Genomic DNA, 22,573 nt, shown 5'->3' with positions numbered 1-22,573 from the left:
CTCTCTGTGTCTTTGGGCGGTGCTGAGTGTCCGTCTTAATAAACTTCCCAGGACAACTTCAAAAGTTGAATGTCAGGCGCATGTCATTATGAGAGTGTTAATATGCAAGAGAGCGACGGCTCATGTTAATAGGGGCTAAGAGAGGGCTGGAGCTGCTGCAGTATTAAATGTAGGGTAGGCTGGGGGTTCGGGACGGGAGAATTCCATTATATATCCATGCCCTATTTCTCCAGTCTGAGAAACGGCAGCCATGTTTGCACAGCCAGTCAGGTCATGAACCTGTCAACTTACCAACCCGAAAGAGAGATTTTTTTGTTGGGGGGTTAATACCATGAAGAAGAAATACCTGGTGAACAAAATAACACAGTTTGCTTGATATAAAGGCGAGAGCCCTGTGGGTCTGTACATGTGCATTTCAGTATAAAATATAGTACTGAAAAGCTAAACATTGGGAATTAAGGGTGGCTGTCTATGAGTATCATGACTCAAAGCCATGTCCCCTGTCAACTCATCTGAAGTGTGTGTTCTAACAGCCTCTACCATGCTTAGTGGTTAGGTGATGGACCTTGGTCATGGATAATGGATGGAGGACAGTCTCTCTCCCAGACTTCCCCATGTTACGGTCCCTGCTGCAGTTACTGTGATTACACTCCCCAGAGACCAGCTCCTCAATGAGGAGAACGAGAGGAGAGCGACAGAGTGGGCAGTATAGCTATTGATTTAACACTGCTGGCTGTCTCATCTCTGAGCACTACTGGAGGGTAGAGGAAGGGATATGGAGAGGAGGACGGCAGAGATAGAATAGAGGGAGGAAGAGAGCAAGAGCCAGAGGGAGGAAGAGAGCAAGAGGGAGGAAGAGAGCAAGAGCCAGAGAGAACCAGAGAGAGGAAGAGAGCCAGAGGGAGGAAGAGAGCCAGAGGGAGGAAGAGCAAGAGCCAGAGAGAGGAAGAGAGCCAGAGGGAGGAAGAGAGCAAGAGCCAGAGAGAGGAAGAGAGCAAGAGCCAGAGAGAGGAAGAGAGCAAGAACCAGAGAGAGAGAGAGAGAGAAAGAAAAAAATGAACGAGAGAACAAGGGGGGTGTGGGGGTGGAGGTGGGGTACACTTTTGGGGAACACAGGAGATTTCTTGTGAGTACTCATGAAGTAGTCATGATGCATCTTCACTTCAAAACTAAACATGTTCAAACAAACGCATTTATTTAGTTTCCCTCTCTCCAGATATCCTATTAGATTTCACTCTTGCCCAGAGCTGACTTTACAAATTCAAAAAGTATTATTCCATATCAGAAACAGTCAAAGCAGAAAATGTATAACATTAGTAAATAGATGCAGCGATAAGTAGTCACTAGGTCAACGTCGAAAGTGACATCACATGCTTTGGGTGTGGCCTACACAAGTGAGTTAAATCATTTCACAGCAGTGTCTCTAAACCAATGAGGCATGCCGATTAAAGTGGTGTGCAAGGGGATTGGTTTGGTGTGCAGCTCCAGTGAGAGAGAGGCGGGTTCGTCAGTGAGTCCAGCCAGTGCTCAGAGATGCAGGGTTTTAGTGAGAGAGTTATTCTATAGAACTACTGAACTTACTGTCCAAAAGGTAAGCTTTCCGTTTGGCTTTAAAGGCCTCTGGGTGTTAGAGAGCAACCGAGAAGAGGAGAGTCTCAAACATCAAGCCCAAAGGACAGATAAGAGAACATGTATAGATAAACCCAAGGAGTCTCCATGCACTTACCGGTAGCGGGGGTTGTGGGGAACTCACCATCCACATTATACACCTTGAGGCCGGCCAGGTGCTTAGCGGCCCGGGACTTCGAGGCGGTGAGCAGGGCCGGGTTGTGGACAGAGAAGTCTCTGTAGTAGTTCTCTATGATGGCCAATGCTGCCCGCTGAATACTGCGCACACACACAGACAAAGAATAAGGAGAATTTGAGATTTACTTGGAACCTGGACATAGAAGTTTTTTTTTTAATAATTGAGCTAATAATCAGCTAATAAAATCCACGACTATAAAAAAATATCAATAACATAAAATGAATAAACCGTGAAAAAAAGATATATACACAATCGATAAAAACAGGAAAACCAGACACTGCAAGGTCTGACACTGAGGGGAGAAGATGGGGGTGACACACACACACACACACACACACAGCAAAAAAAGAAACGTCCTCTCACTGTCAACTGCGTTTATTTTCAGCAAACTTAACATGTGTAAAAATGTGTATAAATATAACAAGATTCAACAACTGAGACATAAACTGAACAAGTTCTACAGACATGTGACTAACAGAAATGGAATAATGTGTCCCTGAACAAAGGGGGGGGTCAAAATCAAAAGTAACAGTCAGTATCTGGTGTGGCCAACAGCTGCATTAAGTACTGCAGTGCATCTCCTCCACATGGACTGCACCAGATTTGCTGTGAGATGTTACCCCACACTTCCACCAAGGCACCTGCAAGTTCCCAGACATTTCTGGGGGGGGGGGGGGGGGGGGGATGGCCCTAGCCCTCCGATCCAACACGTCCCAGACGTGCGCAATTGGATTGAGATCCGGGCTCCTCGCTGGCCATGGCAGAACACGGACATTCCTGTCTTGCAGGAAATCACACACAGAACGAGCAGTATGGCTGGTGGCATTGTCATGCTGGAGGGTCATGTCAGGATGAGCCTGCAGGAAGGGTACCACATGAGGGAGGAGGATGTCTTCCCTGTAAAACGCATAGCGTTGAGATTGCCTGAAATGACAACAAGCTCAGTCTGATGATGCTGTGACACACCGCCCCAGACCATGACGGACCCTCCACCTCCAAATCGATCCCGCTCCAGAGTACAGGTCTCGGTGTAACGCTCATTCCTTCGACGATAAACGCAAATCCAATCACCACCCCTGGTGAGACAAAACCGTGCCTAGTCAGTGAAGAGCACGTTTTGCCAGTCCTGTCTTGTCCAGCGACAGTGGGTTTGTGCCCATAGGTGATGTTGTTGCCGGTGATGTCTGGTGAGGACCTGCCTTACAACAGGCCTACAAGCCCTCAGTCCAGCCTCTCTCAGCCTATTGCAGACAGTTTGAACACTGATGGAGGGATTGTGCGTTCCTGGTGTAACTCGGGCAGTTGCTGTTGCCATCCTGTACCTGTCCCGCAGGTGTGATGGTCGGATGTACAGATCCTGTGCACGTGTTGTTACATGTGGTCTGCCACTGTGAGGATGATCAGCTGTCCGTCCTGTCTCCCTGTAGCGCCTTCTTAGGCGTCTCACAGTACAGACATTGCAATGTATTGCCCTGGCCACATCTGCAGTCCTCATGCCTCCTTGCTGCATGCCTAAGGCATGTTCACGCAGATGAGCAGGGAACCTGGGCATCTTTCTTTTGGTGTTTTTCAGTCAGTAGAAAGGCCTCTTTAGTGTCCTAAGTTTTCATAACTTAATTGTCTGTAAGCTGTTAGTGTCTTAATGACCATTCCACAGGTGCATGTTCATTAATTGTTTATGGTTCATTGAACAAGCATGGAAAACCGTGTTTAAACCCTTTACAAATGAAGATCTGTGAAGTTACTTTTTTTTTTACAAATGATCTTTGAAAGACAGGGTCCTGAAAAAAGGATGTTACTTTTTTTCCTTGATATAGATATATATATATATATATATATATATATGTGTGTGTGTGTGTGTGTGTGAGAGAGACTGTTACTTTGAACCATCATGTTATCATTACCCGCCCCCCTGAACACAGGGCCATATCCCTGCTGCCTAGGCTCTGCAAATAAACACAGAACAGAACCTCACAGCGCTGCTGGGAGAGAGAGACTACTTCCTATTGCTGCTGCAGCATGGACGCCATGTCCCGGCACAACATGCCATGTCTTACCTCTCAAAGACAGCAATATTTCACCAGTTGAGACTTTTTATATGCGTTCTATTCTTGTGCTTCAGCAATTCATTACGTAACAACTGAGTATGGCCTGAACCCATCTCTAAGCCATTGGCAATGCAGACATGTCGTCAAGTGATCAATGTACCAGTGCTGATTAGCCAGCTACACAATATCCATTTTGTTTACGTGCCTTTACACAGGTCCAGGTTGACCGTTAGGGTTTTGATCTAGAAATGCCAGGGATAATTTTCTGCTGTAGCTTATTGTAGCCTACTGATCCAATCAAGCCCTGTTAGTACGCTGCTGAGACACAGTCAGACCCCGGTTCCTCTGCATTGTAACTGCATTCGGCCTACTGAGAGCAGCAGCAGATGCAAGCAGCTTTTCACAGGCCTACAGGAGTACAGGGTCATTCCTCACGGCTCAACTGACTAGTCTACAGTTCCCTCGCTCTAGAAACACTATCCCCCCCTCTTATTTAACACTGAATCCTGTCTCAAAGCTTTTCATTTCAAAGGGCTCTCTCTCCCTTTACATCTTTCTCTCCACCCCTCTCTTCCCCTTCTCCTCCATTCCCCTCTCCTCCTCCCCGGGTCTCGTGTCATTTGTTAAGAAGAGCAGGGAACTAACTTAACTGTTGCAGACAGTCAGAGTCAGGGAGGGAGGGAGTACCACGTGCTTCCTATTCCCCCCCGGGGAAACCAGGAAGCACACTGAGGCTACTGTCCCCCTCTGTAGACAGACACAGTCCTCTCTACTAACCTCTCCTCCTCCTTATTCCCCTATTGATACTACACCATGAGAAAGGTCTACTGCTGTGTACCGTTCCACATGGAAGAGTAAGTAGGAGAGAGCGAGTGAGGAGACAGAGAAAGAAATAGTCATCACATGGGACGTCCTAACAGCAGTGACATGGAGGGGGAGGTATGCAACTTTACACACCTAGTGCTGACGCAGGGGAAATGTCAGGCTAAGTGACAGGACATTATGGATATATACACTCTCCCTCATCGCAGTGCAGTATGTATGTATGTAATATATATATATATATATATATATTACATACATACTGCACTGCGATGAGGGAGAGTGTATATATCCATAATGTCCTATATATATATATATATATATATATATATATATATATATATATATATATATATTACATACATACTGCACTGCGATGAGGGAGAGTGTATATATCCATAATGTCCTGTCACTTAGCCTGACATTTCCCCTGCGTCAGCACTAAGTGTGTAAATATATATATATTTGGGTCAGAAGTTTACATACACTCAATTGGTATTTGGTAGCATTGCCTTTCAATTGTTTAACTTGGGTCAAACGTTTCGGATAGCCTTCCACAAGCTTCCCACAATAAGTTGGGTGAATTTTGGCCCATTCCTCCTGACAGAGCTGGTGTAACTGAGTCAGGTTTGTAGGCCCCCTTGCTCACACACACTTTTTCAGTTCTGCCCGCACATTTTCTATAGGATTAAGGTCAGGGCTTTGTGGATGGCCACTCCAATACCTTGACTTTGTTGTCCTTAAGCCATTTTGCCACAACTTTGGAAGTATGCTTGGGGTCATTGTCCATTTGCAAGACCCATTTGCGACCAAGCTTTAACTTCCTGACTGATGTCTTGAGATGTTGCTTCAATATATCCACATAATTTCTCTACCTCATGATGCCATCTATTTTGTGAAGTGCACCAGTCCCTCCTGCAGCAAAGCACCCCCACAACATGATGCTGCCACCACCGTGCTTCACAGTTGGGATGCTGTTCTTCGACTTGAAAGCATCCCCCTTTTTCCTCCAAACACAACGATGGTCATTATGGCCAAACAGTTATATTTTTTGTTTCATCAGACCAGAGGACATTTCTACAAAAAGCACAATCTTTGTCCCCATGTGCAGTTGCAAACCGTAGTTTGGCTTTTTTATGGCGGTTTTGGAGCAGTGGCTTCTTCCATGCTGAGCGGCCTTTCAGGATATAGGACTCATTTTACTGTGGATATAGATACGTTTCCTCCAGCATCGTCACAAGGTCCTTTGCTGTTGTTCTTTACACTCTTTGCACCAAAGTACGTTCATCTCTAGGAGACAGAATGCTTCTCCTTCCTGAGCGGTATGACGGCAGAGTTGTCCCATGGTGTTTATACTTGCGTACTATTGTTTGTACAGATGAACGTGGTACCTTCAGGCATTTGGAAATTGCTCCCAAGGATGAACCAGACTTGTGGAGGTCTACATTTTTTTTTCTGAGGTCTTGGCTGATTTCTTTTCATTTTCCCATGATGTCAAGCAAAGAGGCACTGAGTTTGAAGGTAGGCCTTGAAATACATCCACAGGTACACCCCCAATTGACTCAAATGATGTCAATTAGCTTATCAGAAGCTTCTAAAGCCATGACAATTTTTTGGAATATTCCAATCTGTTTAAAGGCAAAGTCAATGTAGTGTATGTAAACTTCTGACCCACTGGAATTGTGATACAGTGAATTATAAGTGAAATAATCTGTCTGTAAACAATTGTTCAAAAAATGACTTGTGTCATGCACACAGTAGATGTCATACCAACCTAGGTGTATGTTAAACTTCCGACTTCAATTGTACACACACACACACACACACACACACACACACACACACACACACACACACACACACACACACACACAGTTGCCTCAGAAAGTATTTAGAACCTTTTTCCACATTTTGTTTTGTCACAGCCTGAATTTAAAATGGATACAATTTCGATTGTGTGCCACTGATCTACACACCACAATGTCACAAAACCCCACAATGTCAAATTGGAATTTTGTTTTCAGAAATGTTTCCAAAATTACAGATTTTTTTTACGATTACCCCATATATGTACCACACATACAATTATCTGTAAGGTCCCTACAAAACAAAAATATCCCTTTGATCATGATGAAGTTATTAATTATGCTTTGGATGGTGTATCAATACACCCTGTCACTACAATGATACAGGCGTCCTTCCTAAATCAGTTGCTGTAGATGAAGGAAACTGCTCAGGGATTTTACCATGCGGCAAATGGTGATTTTAAAACAGTTACTGAGTTTAATGGCTGTGATACGAGAAAACGGAGGATGGATCAACAACAATGTAGTTACTCCACAATACTAACCCAAATGACAGAGTGAAAAGGAGGAAGTCTGTACAGAATAAAAAAATATTCCAAAACATGCTTCCGGTTTCCAATAAGGCACTAAAGGAATACTGCAAGAAACGTAGCAAAGAAATTAACTTTTTGTCCTGAATACAAAGTGTTATGTTTGGGGCAAATCCAACAGAAAACATCACTCACTGATTACCACGTCATATTTTCAAGCATGGTGATGGCTGCATCATGTTATGGATATGCTTGTCATCAGCAAGGACTAGGGGTTTTTTTTCAGGATAAAAATAAACATAATAGAGCTAAACACAGACAAAGTCCTAGAGGAAAACCTGGTTCAGTCTGCTTTCCCAACAGACACTGAGACAGATTCACCTTTCAGCAGGACAATAAACCTAAAACTCAAGGCCAAATATACACTGGAGTTGCATTGAAAGTTCCTAAGTGGCTTTGTTACAGTTGACTTAAATCTACTTGAAAATCTATGGCAAGACTTGAAAATGGCTGTCTAGCTAGCAATGATCATCAACCAACTTGACAGAGCTTGAAGAGTTTCAAAAATAATAAACATGGGCAAATATTGTACAATCCAGGTGTGGAAAGCTCTTAGAGACTTACCCAGAAAGACTCACAGCTGTAATCGATGCCAAAGGTATTGACTCAAGGGGGTGAATACTTACGTAATCAAGTTAATGTTTTATTTTTCATTAATCTTTCTTTTTTAAAGCGTAGATTTTTCTTCCACTTTGACATGAGTATTTTGTATAGATAAAAAAAAAAGACAAATCCCAAATGTAACAAAAAAAAGTGGAAAATGTCAAGGCATGTGAACACTTTCTGAAGGCACTGTATGTGTGTGTGTGTACAGTGCCTTGCGAAAGTATTCGGCCCCCTTGAACTTTGCGACCTTTTGCCACATTTCAGGCTTCAAACATAAAGATATAAAACTGTATTTTTTTGTGAAGAATCAACAAGTGGGACACAATCATGAAGTGGAACGACATTTATTGGATATTTCAAACTTTTTTAACAAATCAAAAACTGAAATATTGGGCGTGCAAAATTATTCAGCCCCCTTAAGTTAATACTTTGTAGCGCCACCTTTTGCTGCGATTACAGCTGTAAGTCGCTTGGGGTATGTCTCTATCAGTTTTGCACATTGAGAGACCGACATTTTTTCCCATTCCTCCTTGCAAAACAGCTCGAGCTCAGTGAGGTTGGATGGAGAGCATTTGTGAACAGCAGTTTTCAGTTCTTTCCACAGATTCTCGATTGGATTCAGGTCTGGACTTTGACTTGGCCATTCTAACACCTGGATATGTTTATTTTTGAACCATTCCATTGTAGATTTTGCTTTATGTTTTGGATCATTGTCTTGTTGGAAGACAAATCTCCGTCCCAGTCTCAGGTCTTTTGCAGACTCCATCAGGTTTTCTTCCAGAATGGTCCTGTATTTGGCTCCATCCATCTTCCCATCAATTTTAACCATCTTCCCTGTCCCTGCTGAAGAAAAGCAGGCCCAAACCATGATGCTGCCACCACCATGTTTGACAGTGGGGATGGTGTGTTCAGCTGTGTTGCTTTTACACCAAACATAACGTTTGGCATTGTTGCCAAAAAGTTCAATTTTGGTTTCATCTGACCAGAGCACCTTCTTCCACATGTTTGGTGTGTCTCCCAGGTGGCTTGTGGCAAACTTTAAACAACACTTTTTATGGATATCTTTAAGAAATGGCTTTCTTCTTGCCACTCTTCCATAAAGGCCAGATTTGTGCAATATACGACTGATTGTTGTCCTATGGACAGAGTCTCCCACCTCAGCTGTAGATCTCTGCAGTTCATCCAGAGTGATCAAGGGCCTCTTGGCTGCATCTCTGATCAGTCTTCTCCTTGTATGAGCTGAAAGTTTAGAGGGACGGCCAGGTCTTGGTAGATTTGCAGTGGTCTGATACTCCTTCCATTTCAATATTATCGCTTGCACAGTGCTCCTTGGGATGTTTAAAGCTTGGGAAATCTTTTTGTATCCAAATCCGGCTTTAAACTTCTTCACAACAGTATCTCGGACCTGCCTGGTGTGTTCCTTGTTCTTCATGATGCTCTCTGCGCTTTTAACGGACCTCTGAGACTATCACAGTGCAGGTGCATTTAGACTTGGTTACACACAGGTGGATTGTATTTATCATCATTAGTCATTTAGGACAACATTGGATCATTCAGAGATCTTCACTGAACTTCTGGAGAGAGTTTGCTGCACTGAAAGTAAAGGGGCTGAATAATTTTGCACGCCCAATTTTTTAGTTTTTGATTTGTTAAAAAAGTTTGAAATATCCAATAAATGTCGTTCCACTTCATGATTGTGTCCCACTTGTTGTTGATTCTTCACAAAAAAATACAGTTTTATATCTTTATGTTTGAAGCCTGAAATGTGGCAAAAGGTCGCAAAGTTCAAGGGGGCCGAATACTTTCGCAAGGCACTGTATGTGTGTGTGTGTGTGTGTGCCCCACTGTATGTTATAAACCAGCTTTACCACTGCAGGGTGTATTGTAGAGGTTAGCAGCAGCTATGTGTCCCGTATAGAGGGATTACAGCCTGGGATTCATCTCAGAGTGGTGCTGGATATGCCATAAGACTGATACAGAGAAAACGACCACAGCAGGATGAAGAGTGTTAGTGGATGTGAACATATGGAGGAGGCAGGTGGGTTCACAAACCCACAACTACGATGTCAAATACCTGGAGGTAAAAACATATTGCTGGTATGGTACACAGACAGACAGACACCACTGGTATGGTACACAGACACACACACCACTGGTATGGTAGACAGACACACACACCACTGGTATGGTAGACAGACACACACACCACTGGTATGGTTGGTAGACAGACAGACAGACAGACAGACACACCACTGGTATGGTTGGTAGACAGACAGACAGACACACCACTGGTATGGTTGGTAGACAGACAGACAGACACACCACTGGTATGGTTGGTAGACAGACAGACAGACAGACAGACCACTGGTATGGTTGGTAGACAGACAGACAGACAGACAGACAACTGGTATGGTTGGTAGACAGACAGACAGACAGACAGACCACTGGTATGGTTGGCAGACAGACAGACAGACAGACAGACAGACCACTGGTATGGTAGACAGACAGACAGACCACTGGTATGGTTGGTAGACAGACAGACAGACAGACAGACCACTGGTATGGTTGGTAGACAGACAGACAGACAGACAGACCACTGGTATGGTTGGCAGACAGACAGACAGACAGACAGACAGACCACTGGTATGGTAGACAGACCGACAGACAGAGAGACCACTGGTATGGTAGACAGACAGACAGACAGACAGACCACTGGTATGGTAGACAGACAGACAGACAGACAGACCACTGGTATGGTAGACAGACAGACAGACAGACAGACAGACAGACAGACAGACAGACAGACAGACAGACAGACAGACAGACAGACAGACAGACAGACCACTGGTATGGTAGACAGACAGACAGACAGACAGACAGACAGACAGACAGACCGACCACTGGTATGGTAGACAGACAGACAGACAGACAGACCACTGGTATGGTAGACAGACCGACAGACAGACAGACAGACAGACCACTGGTATGGTAGACAGACCACTGGTATGGTAGACAGACAGACAGACAGACAGACAGACCACTGGTATGGTAGACAGACAGACAGACAGACAGACCACTGGTATGGTAGACAGACAGACAGACAGACAGACAGACAGACCACTGGTATGGTAGACAGACAGACAGACAGACAGACAGACAGACAGACAGACAGACAGACAGACAGACCACTGGTATGGTAGACAGACAGACAGACAGACAGACCACTGGTATGGTAGACAGACAGACAGACAGACAGACAGACAGACCACTGGTATGGTAGACAGACAGACCACTGGTATGGTAGACAGACAGACAGACAGACAGACAGACCACTGGTATGGTAGACAGACAGACAGACAGACAGACAGACAGACAGACAGACAGACAGACACCACTGGTATGGTAGACTGGTATGGTAGACAGACAGACAGACACCACTGATATGGTAGACAGACAGACAGACAGACAGACAGAGACAGACAGACAGACAGACAGACAGACAGACAGACAGACAGACAGACAGACAGACAGACAGACACCACTGGTATGGTAGACTGGTATGGTAGACAGACAGACAGACACCACTGGTATGGTAGACAGACAGACAGACAGACAGACAGACAGACAGACAGACAGACAGACAGACAGACAGACAGACAGACAGACAGACAGACAGACAGACAGACAGACAGACACCACTGGTATGGTAGACAGACAGACAGACAGACACCACTGGTATGGTACACAGACACACCGCTGGTATGGTACACAGACAGACACATTCTGACATCTCCAAAACAAAGGCACACTGAAAAACAACTTTGTCAAGTTTTAAATACACTTAAAGCTATAATACTCCTGGGTTGACACACAGGAAAACCCAAACCACTTTGTACGCCACATTAATCTATACATACTGTATGAAGACGTTTCGTCAGACACACGCAGTTGTGCATTAGCACAAAACAAGTACAAACCACTAAACCAACCTCCTAAAGTTAACTACACTATATACACCCATTGTGATGAAGGCAGCACTTTGAGCAGTCAGGCTCTCCGGTGCTGGGTACTTTGATCAATTATTAAACTACAGTAGAGAGAGGAGACAAACAAATAAAGCCCAAACACTGGCCTAGATATGAGCCCGACTGTGCCTCGGTTGCCTGTGGCTCTTCTCTACCATAAGTAGCGACTTGTTATGTTAGGCCACACTGGAGATAAGGGACAGAATGAGGAGAATAGAAGGATTCTTGCCGAGGTGAATCTCTGGTAATGTTGGTGTTAGGATCTTGAGCACTTCCTCAGGCCTGAGATTGGCATCAAAGAATGGCCAGGTCAGAGCCAGACAGAAGAACAGGCCTCCAGACCAGACAGTCTGCCTGCCAGACACATACACAGACAGCCTGCCTGCACAGAAGAATGTCCTCCCCGGTTGCCTGGGAATGGAGGACAGGCCTGGGAAAATGTCTGGAAACACACCCAGTCTCCCCTTGAACCTGAGAATCTGTGTGTGTGTGTGTGTGTGTGTGTGTGTATTATGAGTGTGTATGGTATGAATCTTCTCTGACCAGATGCTCAGTGTGGCCTGTAGGGAGCACTAATTAGCTGTTTGTTTACAAGCGCATACAGACAGAGTGCTGCTGCGTTGGCCAGCTGAGGAAAATAGCAAGGCGCTTTATGAGCGACAACAGCCCCAGGGCAGCCTCTAACAACACTAGTGAAGCAGAGGCTAAAGCACTTTACATGTCCATCATCTGCCACTGTACTGAGGTAGACAAAGGTGAACCAGAGGGCCCCAGCATAATACCAGCATATGTTTGAGGCCCTCACAAAAGGGGATATGAGAGAGCGAGAGAGAGAGAGAGAGAGAGAGAGAGAGCACACCATGGACTGTGAAATGACCATGTATACAATTATGATGCCTTTTGACAGTCTTACTATATCTTTCAGCAAGGTAAAACGTCTTCCTGGTACAGTCAGACGGCACATCAAAAGGACAAAGCCCTTTTATTACTCACACACACACACACACACGAGATTCTTACTCACACTTCTTACTTGCTGGCTTTTCTCTACTCTCTCTCTCTTTATTTCTCCTCAGCCTGCTATACCCACTGAATTGTCCCGTCTTACTTTCAAGGACTTTTCTCCTCTTGCATCCTCCCCCTTTCCGTTCTCCCTTCCCCCTCTCAATCTCCCTCCGCGTCTCACCTGAGCTGGCCCAGGTTGTAGTGGCGTGTCTCTCCGTCGGTGGAGCGCGTGACGCAGACAGAGAAGGCGGGCTGCAGCTGCCTGAGCTCCAGCAGAACGATGGCCAGGTAGTGGATGAAGAGCAGAGCGTCCACTAGAGACACAGCGTACTGCACGATGCCCTGGTAGTTCTCATCCTGGGAACAACAAAACAACCCAGCATGTGCGAGTGTCAACACACTACATAGGTACACACCAGTGGAGGCTGCTGAGGGAGGACGGCTCATAATAATGGCTGGAACGGAGCGAATGGAATGGCAAACACATAGAAACCATGTGTTATATAACAATCCACTTATTCAGATCCAGCCATTTCCACGAGCCCGTCCTCCCCAATTAAGCTGCCACCAACCTCCTGTGGTACACACACAGTCATGACAAGAGATTGACACAGATGAAAGCAATGACGTACAAACGGAACACTTGAAGAGGCAGATGTGGTGACCGGTAATTAGACGCGTTACAAACACTGATTGTGAGTGTGAGTCTCGCTCTCTGCCTGCTGTACCTGTGAGTCCAGTATCCTCACGCCGTAGAACAGCCAGTAGGACACGACGAACAGCAGCACCAGCACGGCCAGCAGCGCTCTGAACACAAACACCCGGGGAAGGCCGGCGCGCGGAGCCCGGAAGAACAGCGCCCAAACGGCCAACAGCAGTATCAACAGCTTAAACGCCACGGAAATAAAGAGGCCCTCGCAGGCCGTGCCGCACACCAGGAGCTTGTCAGGCCAGAGGAGGTGGGGGAGAGCCAGGAAGGCCAGGGGAGTGAGGAAGACCAGCAGGCCCAGAACCACAGCCAGGGTCAGGCTAAAGTAGCGCCGGCAGTCCAGGCCCACGCTGTCCTCCAGGTCCTTGGTGATCCGGACAATGTCCTCTTGGGACAGGCTGTGTTCCGACGTCCCCGTGACGGCCGTGGTGGTCTCGCCCCAGTTGTCATCCTGGGAGGAGGGGTGGGGGGGGGAAGAGAGAGGAGTCAGTGTTAAATACTGTAGCATATGAGCATGTTGCTACTAGAGTCAAATGTATTAGTGACAGGAAAAGTTATAAATCTGGCAAGTCAGGACGGAATTTTCTACTCTAGGCTCATTTCTATAGACAGCTTAAAGCTGTGCTCATTTCCGTTCAAAAGTCAACCAGGGAGGGGAGGTCGAGCAAACAAAGAGTTACAGAACGAGAGAGAGAAAGACAGGAAATGGAAAAAGAAAACAGCGAATGGAGTGACTGCCAACTGGGGTACGCGAGGCGAGGCGCTGACGTCTGTGTTTTCTGGCAACAACAGATAATAAAGGTCATTTGTGGCTGGCGAGAGCTACTAAAAACAACACAGATAAGAGCCTTTATAACACTGTACCAACACATGCCCAGTGTAGCCTGCTAACTGAGCTGCCAGGGATGGCTGCCCAATAGAAACCAACGGGGAGACTGGACAGACAGTCTCTGGTCTGTCTAGATGCTCTTTCCCTCATTCCCCAACGACAACAGATGGAGCCCGATATGATTTCCTCAGCAGAGGACTCCAATTTGAAATCAGCAGGCAGCTAAAAATAGTACGGAAGGGAGAAAAAGGGAATTCATATAGGATGCATTTACCATCCATCTGCGATAGGGGACTGCACAGTGTGTGTGGGGGGGGGGGGTCTCTGTCATATGGTCCTAGTATTTAAAAACAGCACAGGACGGGCAGGAGGAGGCAGAACAATAGAAGGCCAAGCGTTATCCCAGTCAGAAAGATGCAGCATCCACAGTTAATATCCCACTGTAATCAGGCCAGCTCCTACTGCAGTGTCCAGAGACAAACTACATTTAGTTAAATGTTGCTGTTGTGGGTTCAATACATTAGAAGTGTATTTGATGTCCCTATCCCAAGCCACTTACAGACAACCCACCATGGTTATTACATTGTGTTGCTGTTGTGGGTTCAATACATTAGAAGTGTATTTGATGTCCCTATCCCAAGCCACTTACAGACAACCCACCATGGTTATTACATTGTGTTGCTGTTGTGGGTTCAATACATTAGAAGTGTATTTGATGTCCCTATCCCAAGCCACTTACAGACAACCCACCATGGTTATCACACTGTGTTCAACTTCAAAGGAGCTCAGATTTGAATGAAGTCAGAGAGAACCAAGTGAGGCATATAAAATCAATTTGTATTTGTCACAGGTGTAGACCTTACAGTGGAAATGCTTACTTATTAGCCCTTAAATCAACAATGCAGTTAAGAAAAATACCAACAAAAAAATGTCAATAAAATAAAAAGTAACAACTAATTAAAGAGCAGCAATAAAATAACAATAACGAGGCTATATACAGGGGGTACCGGTACAGAATCAATGTCCCAGGGCACTGGTTAGTCGAGGTAATATGTACATGTAGGTAGAGTTATTAAAGTGACTATGCATAGATAATAACAGTTAGTAACAGGGGGGGACAATGCAAATAGTCTGGGTAGCCATTTGATTCGATGTTCAGGAGTCTTATGGCTTGGGGGTTGAAGCCTCTTGGACCTAGACTTGGTGCTCCTGTACCGCTTGCCGTGCAGTAGCAGAGAAAACAGTCTATGACTAGGGTGGCTGGAGTCTGACAATTTTTTGGGCCTTTCCTGGTATAGAGGTCCTGGATGTCAGGAAGCTTGGTACTGGGCCGTACGCACTACCCTCTGTAGTGCCTTGCGGTCGGAGGCCGGGCAGTTGCCATACCAGGCAGTGATGCAACCCGTCAGGATGCTCTCGATGGTGCAGCTGTGGAAACTTTTGAGTATCTGAGGATCCATGCCAAATCTTTTCTGTCTCCTGAGGGGGAGAAGGTTTTGTCGTGCCCTCTTCACGACTGTCTTGGTGTGCTTGGACCATGTTAGTTTGTTGGTGATGTGTACACAATAGAAACTACACCTCTGTCGCTCCTCCGTTCCTACAGGCTGAATTCCAAGCTGTGCGTCCATCCTTTTAGTAATGAATCCTCCCATATCATTACTTTCTGCCAATTCAAGCAGTCCAAGGGAGGGTTTGACAACACACAGTCAAAATGTCCAGGTTCTTATCTGAAACAGTAAAACTGACCCACCTAACGGATAACATTCCTGATACAATCCTGACCGATAACACAACCTAACGGTCGTAAATAGCCATTAGTCTAGTCAGCCTGGCCTCCAGAGAATAATCCTTATAATGGACCAATGGGAGGGCTGTAAATCACAGTGTGGCGCAGCTGTATGACCTTTGGGGTGAAGAGGTCACAGGGTCAAGACAAAGGTGGTTGTTATGTAACTGCACATTTGCATTTCGATGGAAAACAAACATCCACATCTGATTGAATGTTCAGGTCACATGGCTGGCTTAAATTGCACCATTCAACACTGGAACATATTTCAGTGCCATTTCAACAGTTCCATGCTGTGCTTTTGTTATAGGAGTCAGCTGACCCCATTGTGTAGTTTCCAGGTGGTGTTGAGCATCAGCACCTTGACTCTACCACCACAGCCCACAGCCAGAGCACTGAGATCCTCTAGTCTCCACCTGCCCACTGAACCAGGAAGAGCAGTGTGTCCACAGAAAACACACCAGGTTCAGTACCTGACCTACAAAACCCAAACCTGCCACAGTAATGAGTGAGGAAGCGGGTGGAGGAGGAGGAGAGGCAAGGGAATTGATGCAGCTCTCAACTATGTGTGTGTGAGAGTAGGGGAAAGGGAGAGAGGAGAGGAAAGAGTGAGAGAGTGTGTGTATGTGTGTAAGAGAGCCCTCATTAACACTAAAGGATGTTGAAGAAATTCTTTGTTTCATGCTCTCACCATGGAGTGGCAATGGATTCCTCAAAACATAGAGAGTGAGAGAGAGAGAAGGACTTCCATGAATGGAATGATTCCAAATAGAGAATGAAAAACCCATTTTAAATCAATCTCATTTTGATGAAGTGATCTAGAGAAACACTCCATTAAGGGTTTTCCATTGGTTGGCCCGTACCAACCAGCGCTGGTTTAAGATGGAGATTTTGGATGGGGAAGTTTGGGCCCTAGCCTGCCTGGGGTTTTCCCTGTGCCCCCCCCCTCCCCCCCCCACACACACACACACCTGTCAGGCCTATCCACAAGATCCACCCTAATCAGAAACCTGTGGTGATTCACCAACACCTCTATGGTGGTGGGGGGGGGTTATACAGTGAAAAGTCAGCTGAATAGCCATTGAAACATCCAATTTGACATGTTCTCTCCCACACGCTGCAACACATTCAGAAAGAGAGGGGAGAGGAGATGGGAGGGGACAGGGTAGCCATTGAAAGGAGAGGACACAGGATAGAGGGGCGTGAGCAAAACTGACATCCCAATGGCAAAGAGAACTCCTGTGAAATCTGAACAGATCGAGGGATTCGGAGGGAGGGACCGACAGAGAAACAGACAGACAGAGAGAGAAACAAAGAGAGAGAGGTGCATAAAAACACAAATATTCTGAGCGCTGAGAAACTGGGTAGAACTGGCCAAACCTATTCAGCAATAAGACATCTACACAATCTAACACACGCTAGGCAGCCTAGCAGTTAAGAGCGATGGGCCAATAACTTAAACGTCGCTGGTTCAAATCCCTGATCGGGCAAGGTGAAATAAATCTGCCGTTCTCACCTTGAGCAAGGCAGTTAACCCCCCCTAACAACACCTCCCCCCCGGGCGCCGATGACATGGACGTTGATTAAGGAAGCCTCTCTGATTCAGAGGGGTTGGGTTAAATGTGGAAGACATTTCAGGTTGAATGCATTCCGTTGTGCAACTGAGTAGGAGCATAAGCACACAGACTCCTGGGAGACGAGCGGTGTCTCTGTGTGTAAATATAGCAACGCACAGAGGGCATTCCTTGAAGCCGTTCACATCCAGCTCCAACCACAGCCGTGACAAGCAACGCAAAGCAAACAAAGCTGCCGATTACATGTCAAGACAGAGAGGCAGGGGAGGTGGGCAGAAGCAATGTTCTACACTAACATGGAGGAAATAGGTGGAACAGCCAGGAACAATGTTGGAGTTCAGACTGCCAGAAAGAGAGTCCAGTAGGGTTAAATAGGAGTTCTCCAGGGAAAATGACTTCTATTTAAACTAAACACTTGTCCTCTAACCCTCCTATCACATCGTGAGATGCAGCTCATTTTGAAGATCATGTAAAAGGACCATAAGATTCCAGCTTTGTCATCACAGAGCAGATTTCTCCCTCCAAAACAAAAAACCCCGGCCATTTTCACTTCTAAAAACAGTGGTCTCATAGACCACAACAGCTACACCAAGACCACTGTCTCTCAGTGTATTTAACAAATGCACGCACGCTACTTGAACACGAATGACTTGCCAGTTGCATTCATGTCAACTCCTTGTATCCAGACCTTTAACATCCTCTTGGATAGAAGGAAATGTTACAGCCATTGGCCATCCAACACACAGTCCGTGGTTACTGTGTCTTACCTGGCCTGACTCTGTGCATGGCCCTGGGCTGAGAGTAGGAGTGTCCCCAGGTGGAGCGCTGGAGTCGTCCTCTTCCTTGGAGGTCTCCACCGCCATCTCCTCCATCCCCTCCATAGTCTCCATCAAAGCAGAGAGCGGAGAGCTCATGTCGAAACAGCAAACTTTTACATGTAACAGCGTCGCCCGGCCAGGACAGGGAGAAGCTTGGCCATGAAGATCCAGCTAGTGCATCTCTCCACGCTGAGACAACCTCTCTGCCTCCACCACTACCCTGCTGCAGCCTCACCACTAGATCTCCATCACCCCATCACGCCCCGAGAGAGATTCTACAGTATGGGCTGTGTGTCTCTGGGATTAATGTACAGGCTATGAAAAGCAACACACACACACAGAGAGAGACATCACATGGGATGTCCTAATAGCAGCAAGATATGGGGGGGGGGTGAAAGGGCCAGTGGAGGATGAGGGGGGGGGGGGGGGTAAATTAAACAAGCAGCTGTGCCCCTCAGAGAGACAGCAAACAAAATAACAAACCAATTAGGCTCAGAGGGCTCCTGCCTGCCACCCCCATATCCCCCCCCATCCCATCTTTAAACGCTATTTTTCTATTCCTTCACTTCCCTGGGGCAACTTCTCTCATTCTGTCCCGCTCTGTCTCTCTCCGCTCATCCTTGCCTGCTCCAGTGAAAACCACTCTCCGTCCATTCCTTCTGAGCCACTGAGCATTACGGTGACAGCGTCACGACTTGCGGCCAATAGCGAAGGGCCTGACGAGGGACCTGGGCGGTCCGGGCCAGCCAATGAACACACGGTGACGACGACAGTCTTTGTACGGATTAACTGTTCATAGACATTGGATTGCAGGCTTATAGCAGCCTCTATGGAGGATGACAAAACAACCAGTCACACCACCGCTAGAAGATGGAGATGTCATAAAAAAATTTAAAAAGATTCATAGATACTCTACAGATTCAAGTAAAACGCAGATCTCAAAAAAGGACTGGAGTGGACACAGTAACTCACTTCCTGTGTGAAGAAGCGCCTTCATCGACCACTTGTCTCCTGCATAGACCTAGAACTCGCCTCAACCCCAGGACAACCGTGGCAGAGCAAGGAACTCGCCTCAACCCCAGGACAACCGTGGCAGAGCAAGGAACTCGCCTCAACCCCAGGACAACCGTGGCAGAGCAAGGAACTCGCCTCAACCCCAGGACAACCGTGGCAGAGCAAGGAACTCGCCTCAACCCCAGGACAACCGTGGCAGAGCAAGGAACTCGCCTCAACCCCAGGACAACCGTGGCAGAGCAAGGAACTCGCCTCAACCCCAGGACAACCGTGGCAGAGCAAGGAACTCGCCTCAACCCCAGGACAACCGTGGCAGAGCAAGGAACTCGCCTCAACCCCAGGACAAACGTGGCAGAGCAAGGAACTTGCAAGAACATCAAAAACACAGAAACATGGAATCATTTTGTTAGAGAGACCTCAACTAGTGGAGAAGCAGAGGCTCAACATGGGGGTGGGAGAAGACATGAGAACAAGCCCTGCGCCACATCCAAGGTCCCGAAATCGCTACTACTGTACCACATCCCCAACACCGAAGTACCTGCAGAAATACAGTGTAGTCGTGTTGGTACCTCTTTACCATCTGAGAGGACAGGCGCTGCTGTAATTGGGCAGAATTAAGCTGGAGGGAGAGGAGGGGGGGTAGACAGGGGTGGGGAGGTACAGTAGTGAGGTGCTTGTTATGGGGCTGGGGGATCAGAGCCTGGCAGAGTTTGGTTTGATGTCCCATTGGCACTGCCTCCATTCTGAGGGACTGGCAGGAACTACATCTGCCCCCTTTGGCTTTCGCCTGCAGTAAATGACACGACGACCAATTGGCAGCCCAAAAAAATAAATGTCCCACTCCTTTAAGCCAGATTCTTATTCACTTCAATGACGAGGTTAGGTAGTACACGATCATCACACAGACGTGAACATGTGCAGCAATCTGTGTAATATGCCTTTACAAACCAGAATTAGCCTACATGACACAAACAAGCTTTGAGCTGGAGGCCTGGAATGAGTCACACACAGAGGCGCACACAAACACAGTGTTTAATTGTTGGGTTCTATAAGACTTCTGACTTCATTGACATCCCGTGAACTATAAATAAAGTTAGATCCACTTTCTATTTTCAAACAGCTGTCTGTGTCAGCAGGAGAGGTGGGAGGTGGAGGGTTGTTCATTCTCAAAGAATGCTTCCTGGCTTTTATTTACATATATAAATATATCATGTTTCTCCTGGGTGCCACTTCACATAATGGTAGAGCAGTGAGGACCTAGAGTGCATTCCTCAGCTGCACAACTCACAGCTGCACAACTCTGTTATGCCAGAGACGAGTACTTCAGAAGTCCCCATTCCACATCTACAATCTACCGTTACAACACTGATATAATGTATCATAAATACACATGAGTAGTCGAGACGAATAGGGACCGCTACTGTTCTCTCGACTGGAGAGGGTTGAGCATTAGCGCACTAGCATAGCCTGGAGGCTGGAGCAGAGGACTGGTTCCCTCAATGGCAGCCGTTCAATATTGTAGCAAACAGCTCTGTTCAAACTTCACTGCAGAATCACCAAGAACTGCACACTCATAAAACTGTCAAGACAAAATGATGAGAAAAAAATGGAGCATACTGAGACCAACGACCTGATTTGCCAATTCAAATTCTGTACCCAAACGCACAATGACAAACAAAGTATAGCTTACAGTATGAAGTATTTACTCAGTGTCACAACAAGTTTTCCCTGACAAGCTCAACAGCAAACAACCCGAAACACACACACACACACACACACACACACACAAGCACCCTGACAAAAACAATTCATTCTGGAGGGCTGGTTATAGCAGAGTAAGAGAGGGCCACAGCTTGCTGAGGGCTGGCACCCTCCTGACAAACACAGCCCCTGCATCTGGGCTCACACACCGTGTCAAAGACACCACACAGTACACACACAGTGTCAAAACACAGAAAATACTCACACATACACAGCGCTACAGCCAAACCCCAGACACACACACTAATCAATTACACAAGATGAAAAGCATGTGAGTATGTCTGGATAGATATTTCCAGGAAATATGCCTCCAGAGTCAAAATGACGGTCCAATGCCTCGTTAAGACGTTGTGCAGCCGGCCACATGTGAATGTCTGTACTTGGGATGTGCACGGTTACTATATACGAAAATACCCGAACGGATGTTAGTCATCAAACACTTGAATATGGGTATTCATTTCAGCAGGCAAAAAAATGATTATAGGCCTATTTTAACACTGAAAAAAGCCTTCTAAATTAAATTAAAATATCCATGTGATGTGACATTGTATTTGTCTAATGACTATTTAATAAAACAAACTTTTCAATGTAGTTTATGGTGCGACCCATAAAAAGACCGGTAGCCATCCGGTAGCCTTCAGGTATGTAGCTTGTTTGTTTATGCCTTTGACTAATGCAATGCAAGATGGAATACAATTACAGAAGTAAAAGCTAGCAAAATGTGACGTAGTCGGCTACAACGAACTACCAACAGGTAGCCTGTTGTTTTATCTGAATGGGGTTGGGGGGGAAAAGTGCATCATGTGGACTCAAATAGCTTCGATTGCTTCGCTAGGCTACTCAAGTCAAGATAGATATGGGATGGTTGCTACAGGTTAGCTAGTATTGGCTGTAGCATAGTTGCATTGGCTACTGCTCTTCCCCCCCCAGGGCATGTACACCCATCAGCATTACCGCAGGGAGTTTACCGCAAAGGAGTTTGCCAAGTGGGTCAGTAAGGGTTAGTGTCATGGTGAGAGAAGGGCTGGTAGTGGTAGTGTTGCTCTGCGCTATACTCTACTGTAGTGAACATAGAATTTGCACGTGGACGGCAAAATCTGTGTATAAGCCAACACATCTGGATCTGTCCAACGGTCTGTCTTGCTGTTAACATCTAATTTTATATCCCTCCCTCCCTCCCTCTCTTCAAGGGCCAGGCAGACCTAGCACTCAAAGCCCACTTCCAGCAGTACTTTATCAGCCAAAGCCTGAAACCCGTAAAGCCAGAATGCCTAGTGTTTAACACCAGAGACTATGTGCACTAGCTGTACAACACAAAAAAAGGGACATAAACACACTCTGTGTGATCTGAAAGCCTCAAACAGGCCTGTGAAG

General features: G+C 46.2%; 1 protein-coding gene across 4 annotated transcripts in view; it reads right to left on the bottom strand.

Annotated features, from left to right (window-relative positions):
• The window catches only part of LOC110495772 (vang-like protein 1), a 45,345-nt gene that overhangs the window by 6,016 nt on the left and 16,756 nt on the right, over positions 1-22,573 (bottom strand). For 2 of the 4 annotated variants that reach the window (XM_021571190.3, XM_021571191.3), the window contains exons 4-6: positions 13,437-13,868; positions 12,890-13,065; positions 1,727-1,887 (exon numbers count right to left, since the gene is read on the bottom strand). In XM_021571190.3, coding sequence (XP_021426865.3) covers positions 1,727-1,887; positions 12,890-13,065; positions 13,437-13,868 — 769 coding nt within the window. The remainder of the gene's footprint in view (positions 1-1,726; positions 1,888-12,889; positions 13,066-13,436; positions 13,869-22,573) is intronic. The other 2 variants (XM_021571192.3, XM_090208057.1) reach the window with 1 other exon arrangement.

The sequence above is a fragment of the Oncorhynchus mykiss genome, chromosome 18, assembly GCF_057628025.1.
Source record: "Oncorhynchus mykiss isolate SJ-2025 chromosome 18, ASM5762802v1, whole genome shotgun sequence".
Taxonomy (NCBI): Eukaryota; Metazoa; Chordata; class Actinopteri; order Salmoniformes; family Salmonidae; genus Oncorhynchus; species Oncorhynchus mykiss.
This window is presented reverse-complemented; position numbering and strand designations above follow the sequence as displayed.